The sequence below is a fragment of the Pelecanus crispus genome, chromosome 9 (genome assembly GCF_030463565.1).
Source record: "Pelecanus crispus isolate bPelCri1 chromosome 9, bPelCri1.pri, whole genome shotgun sequence".
NCBI lineage: Eukaryota > Metazoa > Chordata > Aves > Pelecaniformes > Pelecanidae > Pelecanus > Pelecanus crispus.
The window spans coordinates 42,466,816-42,493,939 of record NC_134651.1 but is presented as its reverse complement, the minus strand read 5'-3'; the positions used below and the strand labels follow the sequence as shown (position 1 = coordinate 42,493,939).

Genomic DNA, 27,124 nt, shown 5'->3' with positions numbered 1-27,124 from the left:
AAAAAAAAAACCCCACAGTGGCATTACATAAGTATATGGGAAACTTTTTTAAGTCTAGTAACAGGATTTGTGCCAGCAAGACTTGAACAGGAAAGAGCAGGTGTGAAGTGTTGAGGATACACTGACTCTAGTGTTGACTTGGGGGGGAATTTACCTCTGAATTGGGTGAACTTTGGCAGTCACTGAGCAACCCCGAACTTGAATTTGTATTAGTGAATTGTACCGCTGTTCATACAGAATTATTCTTCAGCCGCGTGTTTTAGCGAGGCAGAGGAGATCTAAGCTTTAATTTTTTAAGAAGATGGCAAGTGAAGCACCTCATAAGTGTTTTGGCAAAACGTAGTCTGGGTAGAGAGATATATATTCTAGTATGTCACCAAGTTTTCTCTTGGTAACTTTTCTGGAATGTAAATTGGCCTGTAGATGCTCCCAGTAGCATTAATGTTCAGTGAAAAAAATTGCATTGAAATACTGTCTTTAATGGTCATTAAAGACTCTGCTTTATATATAGAATTTGCACGTGATATAAGGAGATTTACATGTGACAGATATTATGGAATGTAGAAATAAGTAAGTCTGCCCTGTAAAGAGGATTTATTTTAATTTCAAGCCGTCATAGCTGAATGATGCAAAGCTATTATGGGGATGGCCCTTTTCTAAGCCTTTAATGAAGCTAGTTTTTTAGATCTGTAGATGATGGCTGTTGAAGAGAAATGAATAAAAGATTCTAGCCCCTTCAGAGAATAATTTAATACTGATAATTTGGTTACGTGGATGGACGCTAAGTTTTCGACCCAGTCAGGATGCTTTCAGAACTACATAACTTGGGAAGGAAGGCTTGAAAAAAGCTACCTCCTTTTAGGGCAAACAAAGGATTAATCTGCATAAATGGAAAGTTATAATGGAGATCACTTAGAACATGCTATGATCTCTGCAGTCAATATTAAGAGCGAGTCAATACCAAGGCCTCTTTCACTTAGTGATTAAAAATCAATGGAATTCTAAGAGTTAGGCTTAAATCCACAGTGGGACTGTAATTGGACTGCCTTAATTTGTGAAAATGCCATATAATCCCACCAGTTTTTCAAGATTTTCCTTCAGCCGTAGAGAAGACTTTCCTTTGTTCAGCACTGACAGAATTACTCCATGTCACGTTCTCGTACGAGCTTTGCTTGTTCGGCGTTCCTTTGCCTGTGTCCCACAAGGGACGTGATCAGGTAGGTCTGAGCAGAGCAGACCGACCGGCGAGCTGCAAGGCTGCCACTTCTGTTCAGAAACACGGCTGCTGGCCGTGCTGCAGGCCTTAACCCTCCCTTTGAAAAGGGATGAAACTTGCATAGCTCGCGTTTTGGTCAGTGCCCTGACGCTGGGCAATGTACGGCTTTGAAGGGGATCGCTCCCTACCTCGCGTTGAACCTGTTGCACTTGGAAGAGAAGAAAGTTTTCTTAGGCTGAGACCCATGCTCACCCTGCTACCTAGGAACTGGGCATGTAGCTGGGGAGGAGGCACTGAATTCTTTTGTTCCTTGCTCAAAGAACTATGTCTAGATTTGACCCAATGACTGATTAGCAAACAAGTGATCTTTTAAAATGGAGCAAAATCCAAGTCATCTGCTTGGGCAGCTGAAGGCTAGGCTGCAGTTGTCTCTGAATATTCAGTCCTTTTATGTGTGAGGAATAGCTTCAAGGGGATGGACTGAAATTGCCTGTCTCTAAATATGTGTGTTTGGTTGTTTCCTTGTAAGATGAAAACATGGGTTAAAAGTATTTAAAAGTAATTGAATTTGTACCTCAGTGTAGGTGAGAAATCTAGTCACTGAAGTAAGATGTAAGGCAACGCCAGCACCACTAACTAAAGAATGTCCCTTTCCCTGTTTTTGTTTGAAGTTGTTGAACTCCTGAGGTCGTTAACTTCTGGTGTGGAGAAGTCAACGTCTCCTTCTGGCGTTAGGCCTCTGAGCCCTGGCTAAAGGTAGACTTTAAGATAAAGCACTGTCATCAGAATTTCTGATTAGCTAGTCCAGGCAACGTTCAGCTCAAGGTGCTGGCTCAGTACCCTGCCGTGGGGTTCTGAAACCTTTCCTTGCCTTGCTTAACGAGTGCCGACACGGAACTCGGGAGGCCGAGCGCCAAATGTTCGGCATTGCTCTTCATGGATCGAGCCTTCTGTCTTTAAAGGTTTGTTGGAATTCCTGCAGATTTGTGTCATGACCGTACCTTCCAAATAGCCCTTTATTGTACCTGAACAAAATGTTTTGGCAGGGTTCTGGTTGACCAGTGCATGTATGCTGATAGATGAGGAAAGTAGACAGACAGATAACTGCTGAGCCTGGTGCTGCAGCCCTTCCTGAGAAGCATGCGAATTTGGAAATGTTTCCAGATACCAGTTGTCATGGAATGTATGTACATTTCAGATGTGACGCCTGTCTATCAGGTTTCCTCAAAAATGGTCTAGAGCTCCTGAGGTTCATGGGGGAGAGGAGCAGGCTAGTAGAAAGCATGGTCACCTAAGCTTGGTTTCTTTAGGAAATCAGGATTAAGTGATATTTATCACGTCCAAAAGTTGTTGAGTAAGTACAATGACTTGGATTAGTTGTAAAGAATGTCACGGGATTAGGTAGCTAAAAATTAATGTAAAATAAGAGCATCTAAATTTTTACAACTTCCATCATTGGTATATGGTACAGATATTTGAGAAAGGTTTGGGGGCTTCACCTCCCCCCCCTCCAATTTCATCAAATATTCTGGTCTAAAATTATCGTGAGCAAATCAGTCATTTATCATTGTTACTACACTCCATTGCAGCCATTACTGCAGTGGGAAAATGTTATTGCATTAGAAACTGAAAATTACTCAACTGTAATAGTTTTTACTTATGTAATTTCTGAACTTAGGCTTGTGTGTTTTTCGGTTTGTCATCTGAAGTATTGCTCCTGATAGTAATACTATAAAATCTATTGTAACTGTACTATGTAAACATCTTTTAAGTAAAAACTACCATGTCTTTACGAACCGTTTACCTCGTATGTTTGGCCAGTTTCTGCATCAGCCATTTCTTTAGGATTTTTGGGGGTTTTTTGCAGGGTGCTTCTACTTTGATTGGGAAGAGAAGCCCTGTGTATGCGTAGAGACAGATAGCATGTCTGCCGGAATGAACAGCTAGACCAAGGGTAATTGTACTAACTGAGTATACTGCCTGTTAAAAACAACCCCAAACTGATTCTAGTTTACCTTCTTTATTATGCTCTCCTCCTCGTGTTTGCTCATTTCGGAGCACTGGAGCAATTTGCTCTTCAAGAGGGCATCCCTGAAATACATTGTTTCTGACAAGGACCAAGAATCTATTAAACATTTGGCTTATGCTTTTTGTAGAAGTTGACATGGTAATTAGGAGATGTGAGATTGTTTTCTTAACACACTGGAGTGCACGAATGGCAGGATAGCTGGCATGCTTAACAGAGTATGGAGACTTCCTCTGTGTATGGCTGCTTGAAGTTTTAGGAGTTGAGAGCTTTCCCCAGCTGTTTGCTGTTTTAATTAGATTTTTTTCTTGTCGAGAAATCTGAAGGTCAACACATGCTTAGTAGAATCTGTCATTTATGATAATTAAACACACTGAGATGGATCTTTAAAAATCGGTGGTGCACACTTTAAGAATCTGTTGTGTTTCATTTCTATGCTGGTCAGGAAGACAACCAACTATATTTTAAAAGCTTGTAAATAGAGAGGTGGCTGTTTTTCCCAAGTCTCTGAAGTATCTGTGGAAACTGAATGTGGGTACTGTCTCAGAGCAGAGATTCCTGCATTTGAGATAATTAATGAGCAGTGTGGAAATAGAGACTGTTTATTAGGAGATTGTCAGTGACCAATGATGTATTAGCAATTGAGCTCTGTGTGTACTAGCCTTTTCTTAAACTTTTCCCTGTGTGAGTCATGGTAGTAGCACGCTTCCCAGTCGTCTAGTTTGTGCTGTTACCTGTGTTGTGCAGTCAGACAGGTGAAAAAACACCGATAGCATTCCTAGGTCAGCAGTAGTGTTGGTGTTAGTATCTTGACATTTCTGGTAACGCTGGCAAAACGCTTTAAGGAACGCGCTTGCTGCAAGACTTCACGCTACAATTCTGTGCATCTCTTGTCCTGCTGTTTTGGTAGGGAAGCTGAAGTAGATGTGCTAAAGGAAATGGTGGGATTCTTTATAGAGGAATTAAAAAAAAAATCTTTCTAGGCATGTTGGCTCGTTGTTTGCTTTTGCTTTTGAATTTCCTTGGTTAAAAGACACATGTAGCAATAGCAGATTAAAGAGGACTGCAATTTTTTTCATCCCTCTAAGAGCTTTGATTGTGCTTTCCTAGAAGTTGGATGAAAATCTGTTTTGTCCAACGCATGTGAATATTCTGGCTTATGTTGAAAGTGTTACCTCATCAGTTTGGTTTTGAAGGGACAGGTTCAACTTTCAGTTTGTTGTATTTTACACTTACTATGGGCATTCATTTGGGGGGAAAATCGCTACATAATATTGAAAAGCTCACTGAGATAAGGACATCTTGTACAAGTATCCTGTTACTTAAAGGGCACTGAATGTTCATAGTACTAAATAGGATTTCTAAACAGATGGTCATAATTAACATAAAATACATCCACAGATAGAGTCTATTTGGTGTGCTAGTAATTATTTCAATGGTCCAATACTTTAGCATTAATTAAACTGTAGCACAGCCAACAATGGAATTGCAGTAAAGAGTTACTGAATTCAAACACGGAGGGGAGATCTCGGCTTTCTCAAAACAATTACCCTTTTTCCATCATCGAAGGAAAAAAAACACCCAGAATGTTAAACGTGTGATTAAAACATTGGTGTATTTGCATTTCTAACAAGCTGCTAGGAGAAGCTCCTTCGTAGCCTTGAAGTGAACTAACTGGTCTCTAGGTTGCATAGAAAGTCAACATCCTTGCACATTGCAGCAAAGGGTGGGGCTGTTTAGCTCTTAGATGAAGCTGTGAATTTAAATCTTCATGATGAAAGCCTGAATGTAAACGGTTTCGATGAACTTCTTCAGCCTGTTATTTTTTTTCAAGAACGCAAGTTATGTAAGATGGGATGTTTTTTCAGAACAATTTCTATAAATCCATATTTTCTTTGGAATACATTTATGTAAACAGTTTGCATGGTACTACTGCACAGAGTGAGGTGTTTCAAGAGAAAATACTTAACAGCAAGCCAGCTGAAGTTATTGCTTGCTTTATCATAAATTTTCTCCGAAATACCTGTATTTTCAACACATCAGAGACTTTCTTGCTGTGAGTTCATGGAAGTGGAGTTGTACTGTTGTGTAAGGTAGAGATGTGAAAAGCAAAATTGAATACAGCAATCTCTGCCCTTGAGTTCCAGTGGGTTCTTGGGAGAAAAGGGGGAAGTAACACAAGAGAATCGTAAAACTAAAACACAAGCTCTCATTTTTTTTAGTGTTTTCTTATGATTCTTAACTTTTGTTAATTGATTTGTCTTTTACAGAAAGAGAAAATGTCTTTTTAAAAAAAAAAAAAAGTAAAGCTGTGTTTAGTTTGGTGTCTAATTGTCTGAATAAGATCTGCAGAAGGAAGGCATTGCTCTACTTCACTTCAAATGGAAAGAACATTTTAACTCTCCCCCACGCCTGGGCAAAAAAAAAAAAAATTCTGTGTCTTCCCCCCACCCCAGGCCCATTCTACAACCAGGGAGTGCTTTCAGGGTTTTGAAAACTTGAGGTTAGATGAGATGGTTACTGTGGTTCATGCCTTTACGTTTTCTGTGCCAATAAACGTCTTCCTCTTCCGGTGCTAAAGGTGTATTTAATCTTGTGAGAAGAACTTTAATGCCATTTATTGTGAATAGGTTCGACTTCAACTTACAGTAGTCTGCATTAATTCAGTTCATGAGCCTTTTTTGGTACAATTATTAAACTAACACAAAGCTGGGTTTTTTTGAGTACTTAAACGTAAGGATTTGGTTTTAGTCTGTAAAATACTGAAATGGTGGGGTTTGTTTTTTAATTAAAAATCATTCTAAATTAGCAGAAAGCATGTTTTAAATACTCTGTTATTCACTTACAGCTGCCAAAACATAGTACAGTGAAATAATGGTCTGCTAGCCTGCTAAACAAGTGTCCAGCTTCCACAATGCCTGTGCAGGCAGCTCAGTGGACAGAATTTCTGTCCTGCCCAATCTGCTACAACGAGTTTGATGAGAATGTGCACAAACCCATCAGCTTAGGTTGCTCTCACACTGTCTGTAAGACCTGCCTGAACAAGCTTCATCGCAAGGCATGTCCTTTCGACCAGACTGCCATCAATACAGACATCGATGTGCTTCCTGTAAACTTTGCACTCCTCCAGTTAGTTGGAGCCCAGGTACGATTTAAGCAGCTCTTTGTTTTGCCACTTCGTGTTATTACCATTTACATGCCAGTTGCAATGCGTGTGCTGATCTTTTTCCCTCGTTTTAGTCTAAAAAATGGTAAGACTGTAACTTCGTAACATTTAGAAGTCCATACGTACTCTAAAAGCAACTACGCCACTTTCAGGACCATCCTCTTCTCATAGAATGAAAACATGTTGTAGTTGTAAGCTGAGTTCTGGTTTAAAAAGGCTCTTGAACTGTGACTGGAGAAAAATACCGATTAGGAAATGGACAATTACCTGTCACAATTGTCACTAGACAAGTGAACCTGCAGATTGCACTCGTTCGTGGTACTCTTGCAAGGAATCTCATTTCTACATGTCACATGTTCGAAAGTAGCTAGCTGTTTAACCAAGTTTCAGAAGTGTGTGTGTACAATTTTTTTAAAAACGTGCATGATGATGGCTTTTCAGTTGCGTTTTCAGACACTGGCTAATCAGGCCAGGAATGTTCCCCGTGCTGTCTTGTAGCAGTGGCAAAACAGCGATTATATAATCAGTACTGCGCTTTATGGAGACTAAATAAATCTGTTCACCTTATGCTGATTCATACGCTTTTTCATATTACTCTCGCTATAACACCTGGGTGATGCAGTAAGAAGATGCTTTTTACTTTGCTTTTTAATGTCTTATCACATGCCTTGACGCAGCTGTCGGTAATAACACTATGTCATAGGGGTTTTGTTTCTCAAGTTCACATGGTCCTTTCATTTTTTTTTTATTTCTAAGTTTGTGTCAAATCACTGCCTTGATCTTACAATGTTCATTTTCCTGGTCTCCTAACTTCTTGAAATGTCTTTCAAACAAGTGAATGTATTGTGACTAATACTCCTTCTATTTTTGTTGTCTGACTGTGTTGCTCTACTTTTGAGTTTTTTCCCACCAAGTTTGCTAGTTCTTCTCTTTGAAGATTTCAGCATGCCCAAATTATGCTTAAATTATTTTTTAACTTTGCATTTGATTTTTTTCATATTTTCTTGCCAGTTAATTTTGTCTTATAACTTCCCTTGTCCCTCTGTAGTAAATCATGCTGATCTTGTACACTGATCATCCTCTCAAATCTTGTGATCTTCATTCATCTTTTAAGTACCTTCTCGCTAGACCTTGGCTATTGTTTTCTATCCTACCTTTGTTCTTAATGTGTTGAGTACTAACAAAAATAATCTTTCATTGCCACGATCCTCATCTCGAGTCCTTTGTGTTATTCCTTATTACATGCTACATACCTTGAGTGGGTCCTGCCTTTTGCTTCTCCAAAAAGCAGTGTACATCTGCAGTGTTATGTAATTAATAGTAGTGATGTTGGTGCCATCGTAGGCATATCGGGTAGGTCAGCCGGGTATATATAATTCTTCTCCCCCCCTCCTCCCCCTTGCATTTTCTTAGGTACCTGATCATCAGACAGTAAAGTTGAGTAATGTAGGAGAGAACAAACATTATGAAGTAGCAAAGAAATGTGTTGAGGATTTGGCACTCTACTTAAAGCCATTAAGTGGAGGAAAAGGTGAGTCTCTACTGAACAGTGGAATTTTGATGTCGCTTACTTTTGACAGCACTGTGTTTTCAGCACTGGTTTTAGGCGTCAATGGGATAATCCGCTCATTTTTGTAATAAATGTTCCCTTATGTCTTTAAAAGCTTATTCACACCTGTGACACTCCATTTTTTTTTTAAGTTGACAAAATACTCTTTTTTTATTTAATAATATTTCCTTGGGGCTCAATTTGTACTAAAGCTGAACTTTCCTCAAAGGATGGGTTTGATGTTGATTTAAGAACAGTGAATTACACAGAGTTGCTGAAGAGAAGGGAAGATACCTGTGACTAGTATCTAAGCCCTAGAGAAAGACACATACTGTTAGACATTTCTTGTTTGTCTTATTCAGATAAATTTATCTGATCAGAAGGAGTAGCGTGCCTTTTCTCGCTTTCTTTGAAGGTGTTGCAAGCTTGAATCAGAGTGCACTGAGCCGTCCAATGCAAAGGAAGCTTGTGACGCTGGTGAATTGTCAGCTGGTGGAGGAAGAGGGCCGGGTTAGAGCTATGAGGGCAGCTCGATCGCTGGGAGAGAGAACCGTTACAGAACTGATCTTGCAGCACCAAAATCCTCAGCAGCTTTCCGCCAATCTCTGGGCTGCTGTCAGGGCACGAGGATGCCAGTTTCTAGGACCAGGTAAAGTACCTGTAAAATCTGCAATGGAGTATATTTAGCTATACCTTTTCTTAACACAAAAAGCATTCTTTGGAAATTTCTTCTGTTTGAAGATGTAATTACTTTTGTTTTTCAACTTTTTGCCAGGGAGAAAGAAGGAGAAAAAAAAAAAAGCCCACTACAAGGTAGTAGAATCTGCTGGTTTAAAGTTTGGGGTGTCCCCCCCTTATTAACTGTTCCTCAAAATTGTGAGGAAGTATTTTTAAAAAAAAAATGGCAAAGAAGAGTAAATACGCATGCTTTCTGCACAGTTTGTAATGCAGTGTACCTGTAACACAGGCTGGTTGTACTGCTGCCTGTGATTAGAATTGGATAGGAAACTGCAAATGCTCTCTTGTTCATACTTTAGCTGTAAATACAATCAGCCTGACTTTAGTTGCAGCATACCTTAATTGTGAAATTTATGATGAACCTGTTTATATCTTTGATAGAAACAGCAAATTCTTAGTTAAGAATGTTGCTAAAGCAAGCACAGAAATGAGAAGGAAATTATGTTTAAACTGGAAGTAGTCCTCTCTCGGTTCCAATAACTGATGATAGCATTGCTGTACTGTTCCCATATTTATTTTATATGGTTTTGTGGTGTAGCATTGATGAGATGTCCAAAGTGACAAAGGCTACAAGACTGCACAGTGGAGAAAAGTATAAAAAGTGCACTACTGATTTGTTTTATTACTGAAAATTAGTCTTAGCTCTTTAAGTTTGCTGTGCTTAGAGTGCTTCTAAATGCTTCTTCTAAACTAGCAAATTTCTTAATGTTTACAAAGATTTTTCTTACGATTAGTGAAATAAAAAGTAATAAGGAATTACGTTCAAGGTGATTCAGATGCTCCTACTTAACGGTGTTAATATATGATAGCCTTGCTGTTTTCTAGCAATATATTTCACTTCCTGTCTTTTATTTTTGTGTGTTAAAGCTATGCAAGAGGAAGCACTGAAACTTGTATTACTGGCACTGGAAGATGGCTCTGCACTCTCGAGAAAAGTTCTGGTACTTTTTGTCGTACAAAGGCTAGAACCAAGATTTCCTCAGGCCTCTAAAACGAGCATTGGCCATGTTGTGCAGCTACTGTATAGAGCATCATGCTTTAAGGTAAAATATCAATATTTGAAGTTTGTTACTGTGAACTAGTGCAGCTCCAGAGAACCTGACCTAGGATTAGTATCTTTCACCCATAAAATGTTACATAAATTCAGTTTCTACACATTTAAATAATGTAGGCTATAACATTTTATCTAGAGCTGTTCTGAAGTAGTTGTTTGATATTTAAAATTCCCTGCAAAAGGAACTAATGTGGAATGTGGAATGAGCCAGAGTAGATTCCAAAATTACTGCCCTCATTAACTGCTGCCCATCATCTGGAAGTTGCTGCCTCTGAAAGAGGCATGAAACCTGACCCTGTAGGCACTCCTAGCCTGCTTCAGGAAGAAGGGAAATGTTTTAATCTAATCACTTTTGACTTTAGATTCCTAAGAGTAGGCCATGGCCAGACTGGCCTGGGTGCTCTCAAAGATTAGAATCCAATCCCAGCATTCTAAAGAAAACTTTTGGAATACTGTAGTCCTGGGAGCTTCCCTAGCTCCAACAGCAGGCATGAGAGGGGGGCACCATACACGGAGAGTGCTATCAACCTGAGCTCCGACGTTGTGCTCCAACACATTTGTCACTCTCGCTCCTTTTTCTTTTGTCTGTATCTAGCCACCTGGCACTGAAGAGCCCCTTTATTTTTGATATATAGGGGTGGGTTGTTCAAACTGAATATTCCCACTCTTTATATCTGGAGAAGAGTTAATTCCATGGGTCTTTTTCTTTTTGAATCACTGTTAAAAACAGGATTATCACAACATCACTAAACTAAATGTTAAAATAGTGAGACCTCATTTATAGTGGGTTCTCAGCTAAATATTCTGTTCTTTAAATGTCAGTATCTTAATTTTTTTTCCCTTTGTATTAGTCACTTCTAGACACTTTCCTGTTTCTATAAGTCATCCTTTAATATTGGGTAGCAAAAACTACTAGAACAACTACTACATATCTAACTGTCTCTTCTGTGACTTAAACAAATCTGGTTGCTTTCCTAGTTGGAGGTAGTGGAGTTGGTATAGTTTTGTACCTGTGATCCTGTAAAAACTTGGAAGAGCTGGCTGTTCTGCCTGTGCACTGCTAGCTAAGTGGATGAATACATGGAATAAAACTAAGTGTGTGCTAAATACACAAAAGCAGTATTTTTGTGATTTGTGCTGTGTAACTGTCTCTTTCTAATGGACTTGAAGATTTCTCTGTTAAAGGAGGAGTATTTAACTGTTACAATTTATTAGGTCACTAAAAGGGATGAAGATTCTTCTCTGATGCAACTTAAAGAAGAATTTCGGAGTTACGAGGCTTTGCGGAGAGAACATGATGCCCAAATTGTTCACATTGCCATGGAAGCAGGACTTCGAATATCACCAGAACAATGGTCTTCCCTTCTTTATGGTGACTTGGCACATAAATCCCACATGCAATCCATTATTGACAAGGTTTGTCAAAGGGGTGATTTTAGTATCTTTGTAGGGTTAAATTTGACTATTAAATGTTATAATAAAAATCCAAGAACCGCTTGAGTTAACTTTTTGTCTTCAGTCATATCAAATATTAGTCAAAACTAGAATGAAGGTTTTCTCCACACTGTAGTGTATTCTTCATATGAAGACATTTTGTTTTCCAGTAGTTTTAAGTCTAACTCCCTTTTTTGTGTCTTATGATGAAGCTTCATAGGGCAGATTCTGAGCTGAGAAATTCAATTTCTCTTCACTGATACTCTCTCTATGCCATCTGAAGACACTACATATTGTATTTAGGAACCAGTTTAATGAAAACCTTTTTAAGATTAGTAGTTCACAGTTGTAAGATGCAGCACACTAATGCTCACTTTGTTTTCAGCTCCAATCTCCAGAATCTTTTGCAAAGAGTGTACAAGAATTGACAATTGTCTTGCAGCGCACGGGGGATCCGGCAAACTTAAACAGGCTGAGGCCTCATTTAGAGCTGCTGGCAAACATAGATCCAAATCCAGGTATGTAAATTAAGCTTTTAAAACATTTCTTGATATTTTTTGTATCTAGCAAAGTAAGATGATAACCTTCATTCCTGGTTTCAAAATTCCGGTTAATTAACATAGTATATCATAAACTCGTCTTCAGGGCTCTCCAAGCTCTGTCCTCGTAGTTGGCGTTTTGAAGTACTAAAGAGTTGCTTCTTATTTATGATACTACTGGAATTGTTGACAGAATGACAAGCCTGCTTTTAATAATTTTAGATGCAGCATCTCCAACATGGGAGCAGCTGGAAAATGCAATGGTCGCTGTAAAGACTGTGGTACATGGGCTGGTGGATTTCATTCAGAATTACAGTAGAAAAGGCCATGAAACTCCACAGGTAACTGTATTAGATTATTGCATTATACGTCTTAATTTACATTTACTGAAAGATGCGGCTTTGAAAAATTACTATTGGTTTGAAATATTTGTGGCCTTTTCCATGGAATAACTGATGATACTGTTGCTTACTGCATTCAGGTTTTGAGAACTTAATGCTTCTGAATATGGAATGCAGCAGAGCTCGCTGTAGTGAGATCCATACGATGGCATAGTACTTAGGCCGTCAACAAGAAATTTCCTTTTCTGATTAAAGATGTAAAATGTAGAAGCATATCACGGATGTGTTTGTGTCGATGTTAAGCCTATTTTTATGTAAATGTGTGTTAGATTTGTAAGTGGAATGTCTTGTGTTTTTTTTTTTTAAGCCACAACCAAATAGCAAATATAAAACAAGTATGTGCCGAGACCTTCGACAGCAAGGGGGATGTCCAAGAGGAACAAACTGTACATTTGCTCATTCTCAGGAAGAGCTTGAAAAGTGAGTGTGGGAGACTTCTTCCCCCCACCCCCACCCCACCCCACCCCCCACAATTTAAATCCAAGCAATCTCCATAGAATTTTGAAAACTTTCTTCTGTACACTTAGTATTTCAAAAGGATTTGTGAATCTCCTAAAGCAACAACTCCTTACGTGAAATTGAAGGTACAGTAAAGCAGTATCTGTAAACTAATTCCAGGTTTATTTTTTATTTTACCCCATATGAAGTAAAATTTCCTTTCCTGAAACCGAGTCGAGGCTCAGTGTTTGTCAGGAATTGGTTATATCACCTACAGGAGAGACAATGTTAATTACGTTTTGATTGATTAAGGAATAAAGTCAGTTATTTAAATAGTATGTAACGTATGCATTCTTGAAGCTGTTTTGACCCAAATCTATTTTCAAAGAACTACAGAAGTGGGTCTTCTAAGAGGAGAGACGATCTTTGGTTACAAGGAAGACACTTACGTTCTATTTACAGATTGCTGAAGATAAGCACTAGTTTAAAGTCCTGTAATTTTTGGATATCATGTTGCTCTTGATCCCTTCCTTCTGCTAGTTTTACAAATACATTAAACTGCACAGTAAGAACTTTTAAAATCGTCTGTCTTTTGTGTGTTTGTACATGTGTTTGTAGATATCGCTTGAGGAACAAAAAAATCAGTGCAACAGTGAGAACATTCCCCCTTCTAAATAAAGTTGGCGTAAATAGCACCGTCTCAACCACATCAGGAAACGTAATTTCTGTCATAGGAAGCCCTGAAGCAACAGGGAAGATGGTGCCAAGTACTAATGGAATAGCTAATCTAGAAAGCGGTGTTCCCCAATTGATCCCTCGCTGTGCAGACACCTCCTTGAGAGCTTTGGAGAACACCAAGAAGGGAGGGAAGACTGGAGCCAATGGCCAGAATGCTTCGGGATCCCCTACAGAATCACTACCTGAAAAGTAGGTAACTTTTTTTTCATAAAGATAACTAAGCACAACATTTTGCTTTTAGATCATCATGGAGTTTGTGGATGGCAAAGAACAGATACTGAATTCTGGTCCTGGCTTGCAGTTGTTGCTGGTGCTCACTGGCTGCAGAGTTGTGTAAGATCTTGTACTGCAGTACAGATATACAAAATTTGTGCATTCAAGTTGTCAGAGCCAGCGTCGGTTGTTTTAGCTGTTGAATACTCCCATGCAATATAGATAAAATGGTAAATCTCTCCCTTTATCTTTCATTCTGCTGTTCTCCGCCTGGCATGTTAGTCACTATTGGGTTATTACATAAAAATAAAACAAAAAACTTGCACTCAAAATTTGACATTTACTGAAACCAAGAAGGGTACACATAGTATGTAGTCCCTTAATAATCCTTGAAACCTTCTAGTTTTGGGGTTTTCCCTTGAAAATTTTTAGATACTTCTCCAGGAAGCAGTGAGCCTCTAAACAACTTTTCAAAGCCTTTGTCTTTACCAGAATACACTTACAAGTGGTATGTAAGCTTCTGGGTACCTACCAAAACATTTATATCCACTTTTGAGTTCTCTTAGGAGAAAGTCTGAGATGATGTAATAATAGTATCAGTTTGGGGTGTGAAAAATAATATTCCAGAGGAAATGACATGACCCAGATTTCCACATTACATGGGAGTGTGTGTGAAGAGATGACAAACTGAAATAAGTAAAGATCTGCTTAATGATTTCTTGGTAATCCTTTTCAGTAAAATTGGTTCTCCACCCAAGACTCCCGTAAGCCAGGCAGCAGCTACCTCAGCTGGTCCTCCTAATATTGGAACAGAAGTTAATTCTGTGCCTCCGAAATCCAGCCCCTTTGTTCCCAGAGTACCCGTCTACCCTCCACATTCTGATAATGTTCAATATTTCCAAGATCCCAGGACTCAGCTGTCATATGAAGTTCCACAGTACCCGCAGACAGGTGAGTGAGATGAGCACTGAATCAAAAATAGCTCTGAACTTTTCTCTAGATAAGCCTGAATGCTGAGAAATAACTTTTATCTCAGTTTTGTTGATTTTTTAATTTTTTTTTTTTTTAATATCAGCTGAATCTTCACTTCATGGAATACTAATCTGGTCCATTGCTGAGTATGGGAGGGACCTGTAGTTTGCTCTCGGTGTTGGTGGTTCTTGTCTTTTGTGTGCTGTAGTTATGCAGCTTGTACTTCAGCATCCAGAAGCACTTGAACCTCAAGGTCTTTCATCTACTTTTTCCTTTGTTAGCATTTAATTGCATTTATGTAGGCTTGCTCACCTCATGCCCTATCCATGAGGGTATCCATAGACAGGATTCAGACCTAGAGGCATAGCATGCTCCTACTGTGAGACTTACACATCTTTGTGCTTGCTCAAATGTTTTTGAAAGGTTTTGGTCATCTTTTTAGGTTGCAGTGTGCGTGTTTATATTCAGGCAAACAATTAGGTGTTATAGCATCAGGACATTCACAAGCTCTTAAAACAGAAGGTAGAGGTGTTCAGACAATCCTCTCCAAAGGAAAAAGAATAAGTCAAGTGTGAAATGGTTATTTATGGACCTTTGGAATTACTTTTTTTTTTAGCGATATAGCTTTTTACTTTACAGATAACTATTTTAACTTCCTATATAAAGAAGTGCTTAAGATGCTGTCTTTTCAGTTACATAGTTATGCCATAGTACATAGGAGTAATGGCAGAGAAACTCCATTTTCTAAATTGGGTCAAGGTGGTAAAGGGTCAGCACTACATCTGCAAATATGGTTGTCATACATGAAATTGTATTCCACAAAAATATGATAGGGTCAGTACAGGTTTGTAAAGTGCGACTCTTCATTCTCTAAAGGTACTTATCAACACTATTTACGGTTTTAGAAGGTGTAAAATTTTGGGTCATTTGTGGTTACATTAAATATGCCTTTTTCCAATTTTTAAGGATATTATCCACCACCTCCAACAGTACCAGCTGGTGTGGCTCCCTGTGTTCCTCGCTTTGTGAGGTCCAATAACGTTCCAGAATCCTCCCTCCCACCTGCTTCCGTGCCATATGCCGATCATTACAGTACATTTCCCCCTCGAGATCGACTGAATTCTCCTTACCAACCTCCTCCTCCGCAGCCGTATGGACCAGTTCCTCCTGTCCCTTCTGGAATGTATGCTCCAGTTTATGACAGCAGGCGCATCTGGCGCCCACAGATGTACCCACGAGATGATATTATTAGGAGCAATTCTTTACCTCCCATGGATGTGATGCACTCATCTGTCTATCAGACATCATTACGTGAGAGATACAACTCTTTGGATGGGTATTACTCTGTGGCTTGTCAACCTCCAAACGAACAGAGGACTGTGCCTTTACCAAGGGTAAGTAAGAGCCAGAAAGGGAGGGATGTAGTCTTAAGTCTGAAGGTCATTACTGAAAAGTTGGTAAATAATTAGCATAGACCTCTTCTGTTTATTTGGGGTTACAGTGATCAAGACATGTGACCTGGACAAAGTTCTTGTTTTGTTTTTAACCTTAATTAAATGGGCTTGTAAAATAGACCATTCTAATCTGGATTAGGACCAGAGCCGCTCTGCCTCTTTAATTCCCATGCATGTTGCTTGAATTAATTACATATTTAAGATTTGAGTTGCCATACATGGGCCAGCTTCTCCCCCAAGTGCTTGTGAAATTCTTCTAGGAACAGCAATGGAAGGTTACAGACCCAAGGGAATTTGGGGGTCCAGGCATGTCCCCTGCAAGTATTTACCTTCTGGTTAGAGTATGATAGGATATACAGTTCTATGTTTATTATTGCTAGGAGCCTTGTGGTCATTTGAAGACTGGTTATGATGAGCAATTAAGACGGAAGCCAGAGCAATGGGCACAGTACCACACGCAGAAAACTCCTCTGGTATCGTCAACCCTTCCTATGGCAACACCGTCTCCAACACCACCTTCTCCTCTCTTCAGTGTAGATTTCAGCACAGAGGTGGGAAGCCAAAGAACTTCTTTATGTTCCCTTCCTCTTTCTGTAAGATGCCATTTAATATTTCGAGGAAAGATTTCCTACCCGCCATCTATTGTTCTCCTAGCAAAAGGAAAGTAGTATCTTACAATGAATGCATTCAATTTAATATTAAGGTGATGCTAAACATGATTGCTGAAAAAAGGTTAAGAAGTGATTGAATTTACCCTTGCTAAAGGAAATGTAATTTTATTGAACTAGCTTTGTGAACCTCCAGGTTTTTGTATAGGGAACAACAGTTATTTTCCATTAAGAAGGACCATCCCTTTTATACTCCAAATAGCATTATGACTTGATGAGTTGACTGAACCAAGCTGCAAATGCTTGTCAAATCCCAGAGAAGACATATCCCTTAAAAGTGGCAAAAGGCGTTGGTAGAACATTGTGTACTTACGTGATAAGTTCTGTAAACAAGAATGGAAACTCAACAAATAGAAACAGTGTGCTTTTGAAGAAAAAAAAAAATCTTGTGCGTTTTTTCTATACGTATAAATTAAATGCATCCAAGAAACTAGTTTGAGAACCACTGTGCCAAGCACTCTTTGTGGTTTGACAGCTCCATTGATGATACTTGAGGTGTTAGACTGTCATTATTCAGAAAAGGTCTTGTAAGGTACTTGAAGTCCCTTATGGGTGCATTTAAAGTAGATCAGGATTTAGTCCTTTTCATCCGGGTTCGAGGGTTCCGAGTCATACCTCTGCCACTGGCTTATACATTAAAGGAAAATGCATGGCTTCCTCTCAATTTAATTACTGTAGGTATTTGCCTGACGAAACCTGCCACTAATGCAGTGACACTGATTTCAGTCTCTCATCTTGGCAGACCAGGCAGTTATTTGTAGTGGCAAAGCTTGCCCTTCTTTGACAGCTGTCAGCTGTACTGGTTTAAAATTTGACTGAACGGGTTATGTTGTCCCTGAGTCAAGTCTTGAATACGGCTAGAACTCCGTGGTTGACTTTTGAGATAATTTAATTAAATAGCAGTAAATGTCTCTTCTTATTTTAATACTGAATTCCCTGTTTTTATTATTCACTGCTCATTTATTCCCTTTTCCGTAGTTCTCAGAGAGTGTCAGTGATTTGAGTGGAACTAAATTTGAGGAAGACCATCTCTCTCACTATTCACCGTGGTCTTGTGGCACTATTGGCTCTTGTATAAATGCTATCGACTCAGAGCCCAAGGATGTGATTGCCAATTCAAATGCCGTGTTAATGGTAGGGGTTTTCTGCATGTTATCTCATTAGCGTAATGATACTTACATGCTGAAGTGTCTTCTGTTTGGTTAAACAAGCCTTTTTTTTAAAAGTTGATAGCTTCTCTTCTTAGTATTTTAAAATAGTTCTGCCCTTTTGAAGTTATTTGGAATATCTTCTCCCAGTTTTGTAAATAAACAACGTATTTACTTCAGTGACAGAATGTAGTGCCATGAATAAAATTCTCAGATGTCAAAACCAACTATTTTCATAACAGATCTCTGTAAATCAAACTTGTAGCGAAAATATTTTGAGTAGATGGTCTGTAAGCTGATAAGAAATCATTAATTTTAAATGTTGTTCTCTGATTATTGGAGCAGGATAAAAATGTTTGACTTCTTAATTTTGTTTGTCTCTCTTCAGAGTTCTTTATATAAACGTGTATGTGTACACATACATCCTGACAATTTCTGAGGCATCTAAAATAGTCTCAGAATACGTTGCAGCGGCAGGCTTGACTGGTTAATACAGGGTCATTGTGGCCAGTTCAGAGCAGGTGTTTCCATTGCAGAAACACATTTCTGTTTGGCTTAAGTGCAGTAGTCCATCCTGTATGAATGTATCACTGGCCTTTTCAGGATCCTAAGATTTGTCACGTTGCCATTGTTTCAGAAAATCTTTACTGTGAAGTTAAGCCCAAGAGCAATATACGCTCGCAGAGAAAAGTTGAAATACTGTGGACCCAGGATAATCAGCATGAGCTTAATCTTGGCTGCTTGATAACCACAGAGAATCTGTATGAACTGTTTTCCTAGCCTACACCTCTTACGTGGTTGAAGGCACATTTGCCTCTAATAAACAGTTTAATGCCAACAAATCTGTGAAAATAAAATGCAATGTATTTTTTCACCACCCAATTTCCATGAGAGGGGGGAAAAAAGCTAACTGAAAGACTTTAGGGAACAAAAAATACGTAGTATGAATCATGGAATACAGCTTACCTTTCGAGGAGTAAGAGCTCATGATTTTTGGAGACTTTTGCTGTATAATGTAGCAGGTTACCTTTGTGTTCTGTGAAACGAGCATAACCAAATCTCATCCCAAGCCTTCTTTGATACTGCCTCCTTCAAGTATAGGAAAGGGCACTGAAGGACCTTTAAGCATACTGGAGCTTTTTCTGCCTGGAAACAAGCTTGGAAAAGCAAAATTATTTCTTCTAGCACTGGTAATAGCTTTCTTATGGTCAGTTTGCCAGTAAAGGGTAATAGTTAAATCGTTGAGGCCCATCTTTGCTCTCTCGTTTGGTCAGATTTTCAGCATTGTATTCAGCAGCAATAATCGGAAAGTTATTGGCCAACTGAAGAATCTGAATAACCTCAAATGAGTCCATATATCTTCTATCTCCTAAATATGTAGGATTTGGACAGCGGGGATGTTAAAAGGAGAGTGCATTTATTTGAAACTCAGAGAAGGGCAAAGGAAGAAGATCCTATAATCCCATTTAGCGATGGACCGATCATCTCCAAGTGGGGTGCAATCTCCAGGTCATCCCGCACGGGTTATCACACGACAGATCCTATTCAGGCCACTGCTTCCCAAGGAAGTGCTACTAAGCCCATCAGTGTATCAGGTACAAGTACAGGCTTCATGTGACAGTATAGCATACATCATGAGCGTATCATCCTGTTCATGCTTACTACAGCAATGAAGATGCAAAGTGCTAAAATACCTGTATATCCCACTTTAAGAACAGAGAAGATAATGAGCGGTACCTTAATTTGTTACAGATTATGTCCCTTATGTCAATGCCGTTGACTCAAGATGGAGTGCCTATGGCTCAGATTCTACTTCATCAGCACGTTATGCGGAACGGTATGGACTTTTTTTCTGTGTTCTGTTAAAAGCATTTTCTACAGCTTGCTCTTCTTCAAAATCCTGAATGTGGGGGAAAACAAATCTGGAACTATTAATGGACATTCTTAATTTTAAAGTAAAAGATTTTTTCCTATCCAGCATAAAACCTTGGAAAAACTAGGTTAAAACTTGTGTAGTCTTTAATACTTAATGCAGCTAATAATACCCAATTACTAGCGACGTATCCCTCGAGAAACCTAATCAAAGAATTGGAGTCAGGTACTGCCAAGCTGTCATGTCAGAATCTGTCATCTTGAGCAGTTTCTCTCAAGTTTTCTTGCCACATCTTACCCATGTGTAAAATAAGGATGTTCGCTTCATATAATGCCTTGGGGTATTGCGAGCCCCAATGAAGGTGAAGAGTGCAGTATCTTAGTCACATAGTTTCTGTCCAAAAATCTAACATTGATAGACTAATGAAGTTTACGGGGCCTTTGATTTAGACAACTTGTTTTTAATTCCTAGTTTTGCCTTCTTTCTCTTAAAGGGACAGGTTCATAGTTACAGATTTGTCTGGTCACAGAAAGCATTCCAGCACTGGAGATCTGCTGAGTATTGAATTACAGCAGGTAAGATCAGATACTATACCATGTGGGCTTTTTAATTTTAAAAAAAATTATTTAGTAAAGTGATTTTAAATGAATTTTCTTAGTGTAGCCTACAGAAAATAGTACAATTGACAAAATGATCAATAAGGGTTAACTAGACACTAGCACCGTGACATTTAGTATGATGCATAAGGACTGCTAATATGAGCTGTCCCACTGACATCAGTAAGGCCATTTTTGGGAGAAGGTGGTAGGCTTGATACATGTCAGCAAATGCAGGACAAAATAAATGTTGTGCATTAAAGGAACACATAGTTATTCATCTAGCAAGAGAACTGTTCTTTTTGTAAGCTGGTTTATTTTGCCATTTGACAATACGTGGTTTAAGTGTAGTTGTCAGTAACTGATACGTTTCTTTCCGTAGGCCAAAAGTAACTCATTGTTACTTCAGAGAGAGGCGAATGCGCTAGCCATGCAACAGAAGTGGAATTCTCTAGATGAAGGCAGTCGTCTTACCTTAAATCTTTTAAGCAAGGAAATTGATTTGAGGAATGGTGAGGTAAAGAAAGGGGTAATTGGGATGAAACAAATCTTTGAGGTTTTTTTGTATATACATAAGTGCATGCATTTTAATTAAGAGTTAAAACTTAGTTTTAACATTCCCGAACATAAATTATAACACATTCTGTGCAAGTTAAGTCACTGTTGTTGTTGCATCCAGTTATTTCCCTGAGATCAAGTAGGTCCACCTGCTATGCTGCTGCTCCAATCATCCATTCCCAAAATGGGAAGAATGTGACAATCCATTTTCATGCAATCATTACTCTTTGTTGTACTTGTACCTGTTATAAATCTGATCATTCTGCCAGTGGACTCTACAGAAATTTCTACATTCTGTCTCTCTGTTTCAGTACTTTAATGTGATTAGATCTAGCTTTGTATCCTATGTTGTCTATGCCCGAAGTTCTATTTGTGTCTATCTAGCTCTTTTGTATTGTAGAAATGTTGTGTCCTAGAAGTGCATCTTCTGTTTTCATTTTAATACTTGAGTGTTGTATGAAGCAGGTGAAAAGCCAACTTGATATTTACAGAACATATTAATTGGTTTTTTCAGACTGATTATACTGAAGACTGTGCAGACACAAAGCCAGATCGAGACATTGAATTGGAGCTGTCAGCCCTTGATACAGATGAACCTGATGGGCAAGGTGAACAAATAGAAGTAAGTACAAAAATCTGTGTGTCTAAAGAGCTTGCTGGGTCCTTCTAAAACTTCTTTGTCAATTAGTAGATTTCTGTTGATAGCAAAGCCTTTTGATTTTAGTCTTTGTAGTGATACCAAACATTTGGCTTATTTTAACAGTAGGGGTCTCATGCTTCTCATTCAGATACCTGGTGGTTAATATTACCAAAGTTAAAACCAGCTCACTCTGTTCTTTGTCATAGCTTTCAGCTTTTTGCTCCTTATCTTTCGATAGCGTTAGTAATGATGGGGAGTCCGTTCCTTTCCCCTTCCCCTCCAGTGTTGAAACTGTAGTTAAGAATGTTTTACGTTGAAGTTTACACTTAAATGTGACCATTTAATTTAAACTCTGTGCTTGCCTGATTCTAATAGTAAAGTCATTTAAATGATTGTAATCCAGTGTTCTTTTGTTTTTGCTACTCCTTCATTGTTTGCTTGTAATTCTGTGCATCTGCCCCAGTTTCTTCTATGCTATTTCCTCTTTTGCTGTGCAGTCATAAAACATTCTGGTGTTCATTCCAGGCATTAGGATCAATTGTCCTTTTTTTAAAGTATCATACGCTTAAAAGAAATTAAGGTTCTCATCTGGAACATATTCCATAATATGTTCCAATACTGGCTTACAGTACTGGCTACAGCTTTTGTTGGCTCTGCCTGTGGTATGTGATGCAGTATCGTAGTATGAATTGAGAATCACCGTTACATGAATGGAAGGACCTTTATCTTTAGCCTTTCCTCTACCCCTAATTATTGAAACAGCTCTCATGGTCTTTATTGCCTCTTTTCATATCTCACCCGATAAACCATTTTTTAGCAACTGATGTTTATACTACTGTTGTCATTCTCTGCCACCTTTGAATAATTGTCTTTTCCTTTTTTTCTATAGTCAAATGTGGTAGGCATTCCAATAGTTGAAATAAAAACAAGGAGTCTTAGGACGAGACTCCCTTTTCCATCCGCTTTATGTAGCAGAACATAATAGGAAAATTTAAAGCTGGTAGTAACAGTATTGATGGACATTTCTCCTTTTCTCCTGTAGGAGATTCTGGATATACAGCTAGGTATTAGTTCTCAAGATGATCAGCTGCTCAACGGAACAACTGTAGAGAATGGGCATCCACTAAAGCAGCACCAGAAAGAATCTATGGAACAGAAGAGACAAAGTTTAGGTGAAGACCTTGTGATTCTGTGAGTGTTAGACAAAACAGCAGTGTCTGCCAGTGTTAGCCAAACAGCAGCATCAGAATAGTTGAAGCATGATTGTTTAAGGATGAACTACGTACCTACTCAGACTTGGATTAGACGTCTGCGTTGTGTATACATGGTGAAGTGAGAAGAACCTGTTAAGAAATAGAATTAGGTCACAAATACGAAAGTCACAGGATGGTACCATTGTTCGTATGCATTGTTGTAATCGTATATACTGAAACGTGTCACAGCTGTTAAATACCTTTCACATTCAGTAAGCAAAAAAATGCAAAAGTATTTTTATAGTTAACAGAAACTAAGAAAAACTTCAAAAGGTTGAGTGTCATACTGTTTGCACAAATCTCCATAGAGAGGTAGTTTTTAAAATACACTATTTTAGGTTTATATGTTCTGTAGTCTTTAACGTGTAATGCAGCCTTTGAAAATGAGGCAGACTGCATTTAACATCTTGAGCGTACCGTTCCATAGTAAGATGTTTAGCCTGTTGCTAAAAATGAGTTTATTTATTTAATGCACACAATTCAGTTCCGGATACTTGTGCATGTACTTGTTTAATATTTGTGTAACTTATTTTTCTCCTCAGGGAGGAGCAGAAAACAATCCTGCCCGTAACTTCTTGCTTCAGTCAGCCGATCACAACATCTGTTAGCAATGCAAGCTGCCTGTCCATCAGCACATCAGTCAGTGTTGGCAGCCTCATTTTGAAAACTGCTCACATTATGTCTGAGGATAAAAATGACTTTTTAAAGCCTGTTGCAAATGGCAGGATGGTTAACAGCTGAAAGGCATTCATCTTTCCAGCTTGTGACCACACCATGGAAGCATTTACACTAGCTTTTTATATATATATAATATATTATATAATGTATATTTTTTTTAAAAAAAATAATATTGGGGTCATGCATTTCCTGTGGACTCTTTGATACTTCAAGCCCCTCTTGCATTAGCATTCTGAAGAAAAAAAAAAACTTACTTTACTAGGGTAAGGCGTTCACTTTCCACAAATGAATGGAATTTGGACATTGTTTTACTTAAGCTTAAAGCAGCTTTTTATGAGTTTGTAGCAATCCGGTGCGGTATCTGAGCCATTCTTGTTTAAAATGGCTTCTGTAGAAAACTAACAACTCAGTTATTTAAACTAGCAGGATCCTACGATGATACATCTAGTGAAAGGAAGACTAACTTATTTGTCTCTATTTTGTTTCATGAGAGAAGAACTTGTGTCTTGTTGCAGCTGCTTTTTCTTTAGTTGTGGAACTTTGCATGGAGTATTGTTTCCTGTTTGAAGACTGAGAGGTGGAGATTTGGACTTGAGACTTTTACAGGGTTAACACACCATTAGCTTTGCACTGCTACGTTATTTGTAGGTCTGTGGTGCAGTGCTTTGCTGCAGCTTTTTGTTTCCATTCCCCCCCCCAATTTCTGCTTTAGTACTGTAGATACACATACACAGGCTACTTGTCCAGGTAAAGTTATCAGAAGTAAACCAAGTGCCTAAGTCCTCCAGCTAATGTACTAGGTATTGATTTCCCCAAGTTATACGTGAAACAATTTTCAACCATTTTGAGACGTTATGCACTAATGTAACAGCAATTTTGGTTTTGTTTTGTTTTTTTTTTTTTTCTTATTGATAGTTCTCAACTTGGAGATTATAGAATCCAGATGACTTGGCAAAAAGTATCAGGTGCTCTTGGCTTTCCTTTGAAAACCCTGTATGTAGTGTTTGCACTGACTAACAAGATGGTATTGCTGTTTTTTGTACTGTTTTGTTTTTAATTTAAACTAAATATTGGGAATTTAAGGCGGTTGTGATACCTTTGTTAAATGTTGTTAATCATAATTTTGTATTCAGGTTTAATTTCTGCTTGTTCAGTGGCAACTTATTTTCAAAGACCTTGAAAATACTATAATATAGCATTATCTGACCTTCAGAGTACTGAAAAGTGTATGAATTTATGCCCTGTTAAGATGTGACTGAGAATCATGAGACATGTCAACTGAAAATTGGTTTTCATAAATACACATGAACTAGAGCCCTGGGCATATTCTTTTTGAGAAGCTTAAAAATCCACTTTTTTTTTTTTTTGAAAAGAAAGCAGGACTCTCCCTCCTGATGATTACTCTCTTGTTTGTCCTCTTACTTTTCTTTGTGACGAGTTTTACATTTTTTTTTTTATGTTTTTATTAACTTCTGTGAAGTTGTTTACTCTGAAAATTGTACTGGAATATTTTAAGCCAAGCTGATCTTTCACCAGGTGTACTGCATGTAAGGGCTTTTCCTGCTAGCAAAATGCTTAAAGAGGATCATGTTACTGGTCGTCTGAGTTGTTATTTTACAAAATCACAGCTATGTGGTCGGGTAAGATTTTGATAACTGTTTTGTGCACGCTTCTGGGGGGTGGGGGTTGGCATTTCCCTGAGGGTTACTGATTAGACTAAGTAAATATTGGTGTTTGATATCTCTCCTAATGAACCTGTCCATGAAATAATTATGTTGTAAATATACCTGAAAATCCAAGGGTTAGTTTTGATATTCTCGTGTCAGTATGGAAGATCTTACACATCTATTTAATACTCAAATGTAAAGGAATGTATGTAGAAAAACAGTCAAGTAGTCTTTCCTTAGTTTCCTTTGGCTGTTGCTGTACCACCTCATGGCTAGGGTTAGACTGATGCTTTGTTTCACTTGCGACTTGAAGTGAATGGATACAAGAACCAGACCACCTTTGTCACCTTAACTTATTTCCTATTGATGTTAACTTTAACTTAGAATGTTAGACATAAATATGATTGTTGTATATTTTATACCAAGACCATTCTGTAAATATGAATTTATATTACTTTTGAAATGCTTCTGAGATACTATTATTTGCTGTACAATGTAATTCCAAAACAGATATGCAAACAAGTATGTCTCTTTCACGGATATTTAAACAGTGAGATCTTCCATGTTGAAGGTGATGTAATTTTTTTAAAAGATTTTTAAATTTTAAATTGCTATTTTGTTACAAAAATAGAGAAAATATAAAGGTTTGAGAAGTCCTTATTTGCCCTCAGGGAAAGAGCCCTCTGTGCACCAGAACTCCACAGAACATCTTCAGCATGATCTGAGGGTGAATATATACTACATAAATTGATTGTGTATTTACCTTAACTTTTTAATTTTAAAATTGCAATTTTAAAAACTTGGTTGTGCTCTGCTGGAGGGGGACTGGGATAAGCTGCTTACACACATTTGCCTGTTTGTCCAGTGAAACTACATAAGCCTAACATATTCCTGCCAACCATATTGGCGTATTTAAGAACAAATGTATCTATATACTCTTGTCTGCAGCAGGAGGTCCCATGATATAGCAGTTCTCTAGGATGACCATACACTTCATATGGAAAGTTGGTTCTTAACTGAGGCTAGGGTTTTTTAGTTGAATTTTTAATATATAGAATGACAGGCAAAAGAATTATTTGGGGGGTTTAACAGCATGCCAGCTTTGTCTTACGGTTTTAACACTGACTGTGTGGTTTTTGCCATGAAACTATGCCCTCCAGTGCCCTGACAAGGAGAAGCTACAGGTGGGAACCTAGTTCTGCCTTTCTTCTTTGGTGAAGTTTCAGCCCTTGATCCTATACAAACAAGTATGTATTCATTTGTCTAGTTGCAAATCAGGTGCCTTTGGGCTATGGAAGGGCTTATTTTCTGACACTGAGATATAGTGACTAATCCGTGTGTGTTAATAGCAGTGATTCCCATTTAGGTTTTGGCCTGACTTACCTGTGCTGTCAGAAAAAAGGCCCATAGCAGATTGGGAAAGAGATTGGCTCTTTTGCTTTGCTTGGACAAGCATTTTGGGTTGTTTTGGTTTGTTGGGTTTTTGTTTCTTTTCTTCCCCCCCCCCCCCCCCCCCAACTAGGGGTACAGCAGGGATTTCACATGCAAGAGATACAGGAATTATTAGTAGCTAAGTTAATTGTGTTGCCTCACTACCTGGATTCGTTCCTTGGTTTGCCTCATTTCCCACATAGGTCTTAATAGAGACTAATGCTTGTGCTGGGAGAATGCTTGTGTGAGAAAGTAATTATCTGTACATTCTTAACATATACTTATAGCAGAGTGATTGCCCTGCTACTGATACTTTGTTCCTGTAAACAGGTGACAAGAAATGAATCTTAGTGTTTATGCAGATTTTGCATTGTAGAATGTATACTAGACCCTTCAAAGGAAAGGTTAGACTCTTTGCAAAGCAAACTGGCGTTGGTTCTTGGTAGTCTAGTACAGGGACACTAAAGTTGGATGTTTGATTTAGGGAAAAAAAAAAAAAAGTTGTACGTAGCTGATTATGTTAAATAAGCTCTTAACTGCTCTTTGTAGAAGTCTAATTTGGAAGGTTTTAGTGCTTTGATAACACAATTGAAATTTTAATTTATCCTGTACTCAAGAGCTGAATGCTGTTCTTGTATAATAGTGTACTAGACTGGATGAGGTACAAAAAAATG

General features: G+C 38.3%; 1 protein-coding gene and 1 non-coding gene across 5 annotated transcripts in view; both read left to right on the top strand.

Annotated features, from left to right (window-relative positions):
* RC3H2 (ring finger and CCCH-type domains 2) overlaps positions 1-26,510 on the top strand; it is a 28,749-nt gene extending 2,239 nt beyond the window's left edge. Inside the window, exons 2-21 of one of the 4 annotated variants that reach the window (XM_075715991.1) lie at positions 6,091-6,387; positions 7,822-7,939; positions 8,373-8,606; positions 9,563-9,738; positions 10,965-11,165; positions 11,569-11,701; positions 11,945-12,063; positions 12,431-12,543; positions 13,180-13,488; positions 14,249-14,463; positions 15,451-15,878; positions 16,319-16,489; positions 17,585-17,740; positions 19,136-19,349; positions 19,507-19,591; positions 20,121-20,202; positions 20,606-20,740; positions 21,296-21,403; positions 22,464-22,612; positions 23,217-26,510. In XM_075715991.1, the coding sequence (XP_075572106.1) occupies positions 6,157-6,387; positions 7,822-7,939; positions 8,373-8,606; positions 9,563-9,738; positions 10,965-11,165; positions 11,569-11,701; positions 11,945-12,063; positions 12,431-12,543; positions 13,180-13,488; positions 14,249-14,463; positions 15,451-15,878; positions 16,319-16,489; positions 17,585-17,740; positions 19,136-19,349; positions 19,507-19,591; positions 20,121-20,202; positions 20,606-20,740; positions 21,296-21,403; positions 22,464-22,612; positions 23,217-23,415 (3,576 nt within the window). In that variant the 5' untranslated portion in view covers positions 6,091-6,156 and the 3' untranslated portion in view covers positions 23,416-26,510. The remainder of the gene's footprint in view (positions 1-6,090; positions 6,388-7,821; positions 7,940-8,372; positions 8,607-9,562; positions 9,739-10,964; positions 11,166-11,568; positions 11,702-11,944; positions 12,064-12,430; positions 12,544-13,179; positions 13,489-14,248; positions 14,464-15,450; positions 15,879-16,318; positions 16,490-17,584; positions 17,741-19,135; positions 19,350-19,506; positions 19,592-20,120; positions 20,203-20,605; positions 20,741-21,295; positions 21,404-22,463; positions 22,613-23,216) is intronic. The other 3 variants (XM_075715993.1, XM_075715995.1, XM_075715992.1) reach the window with 3 other exon arrangements.
* LOC142594387 (small nucleolar RNA SNORD90) lies at positions 11,367-11,480 on the top strand. Its single transcript, XR_012831381.1, has one exon. It is a non-coding gene; the product is annotated as a small nucleolar RNA SNORD90 (small nucleolar RNA).
* Positions 26,511-27,124: the final 614 nt, after the last annotated feature.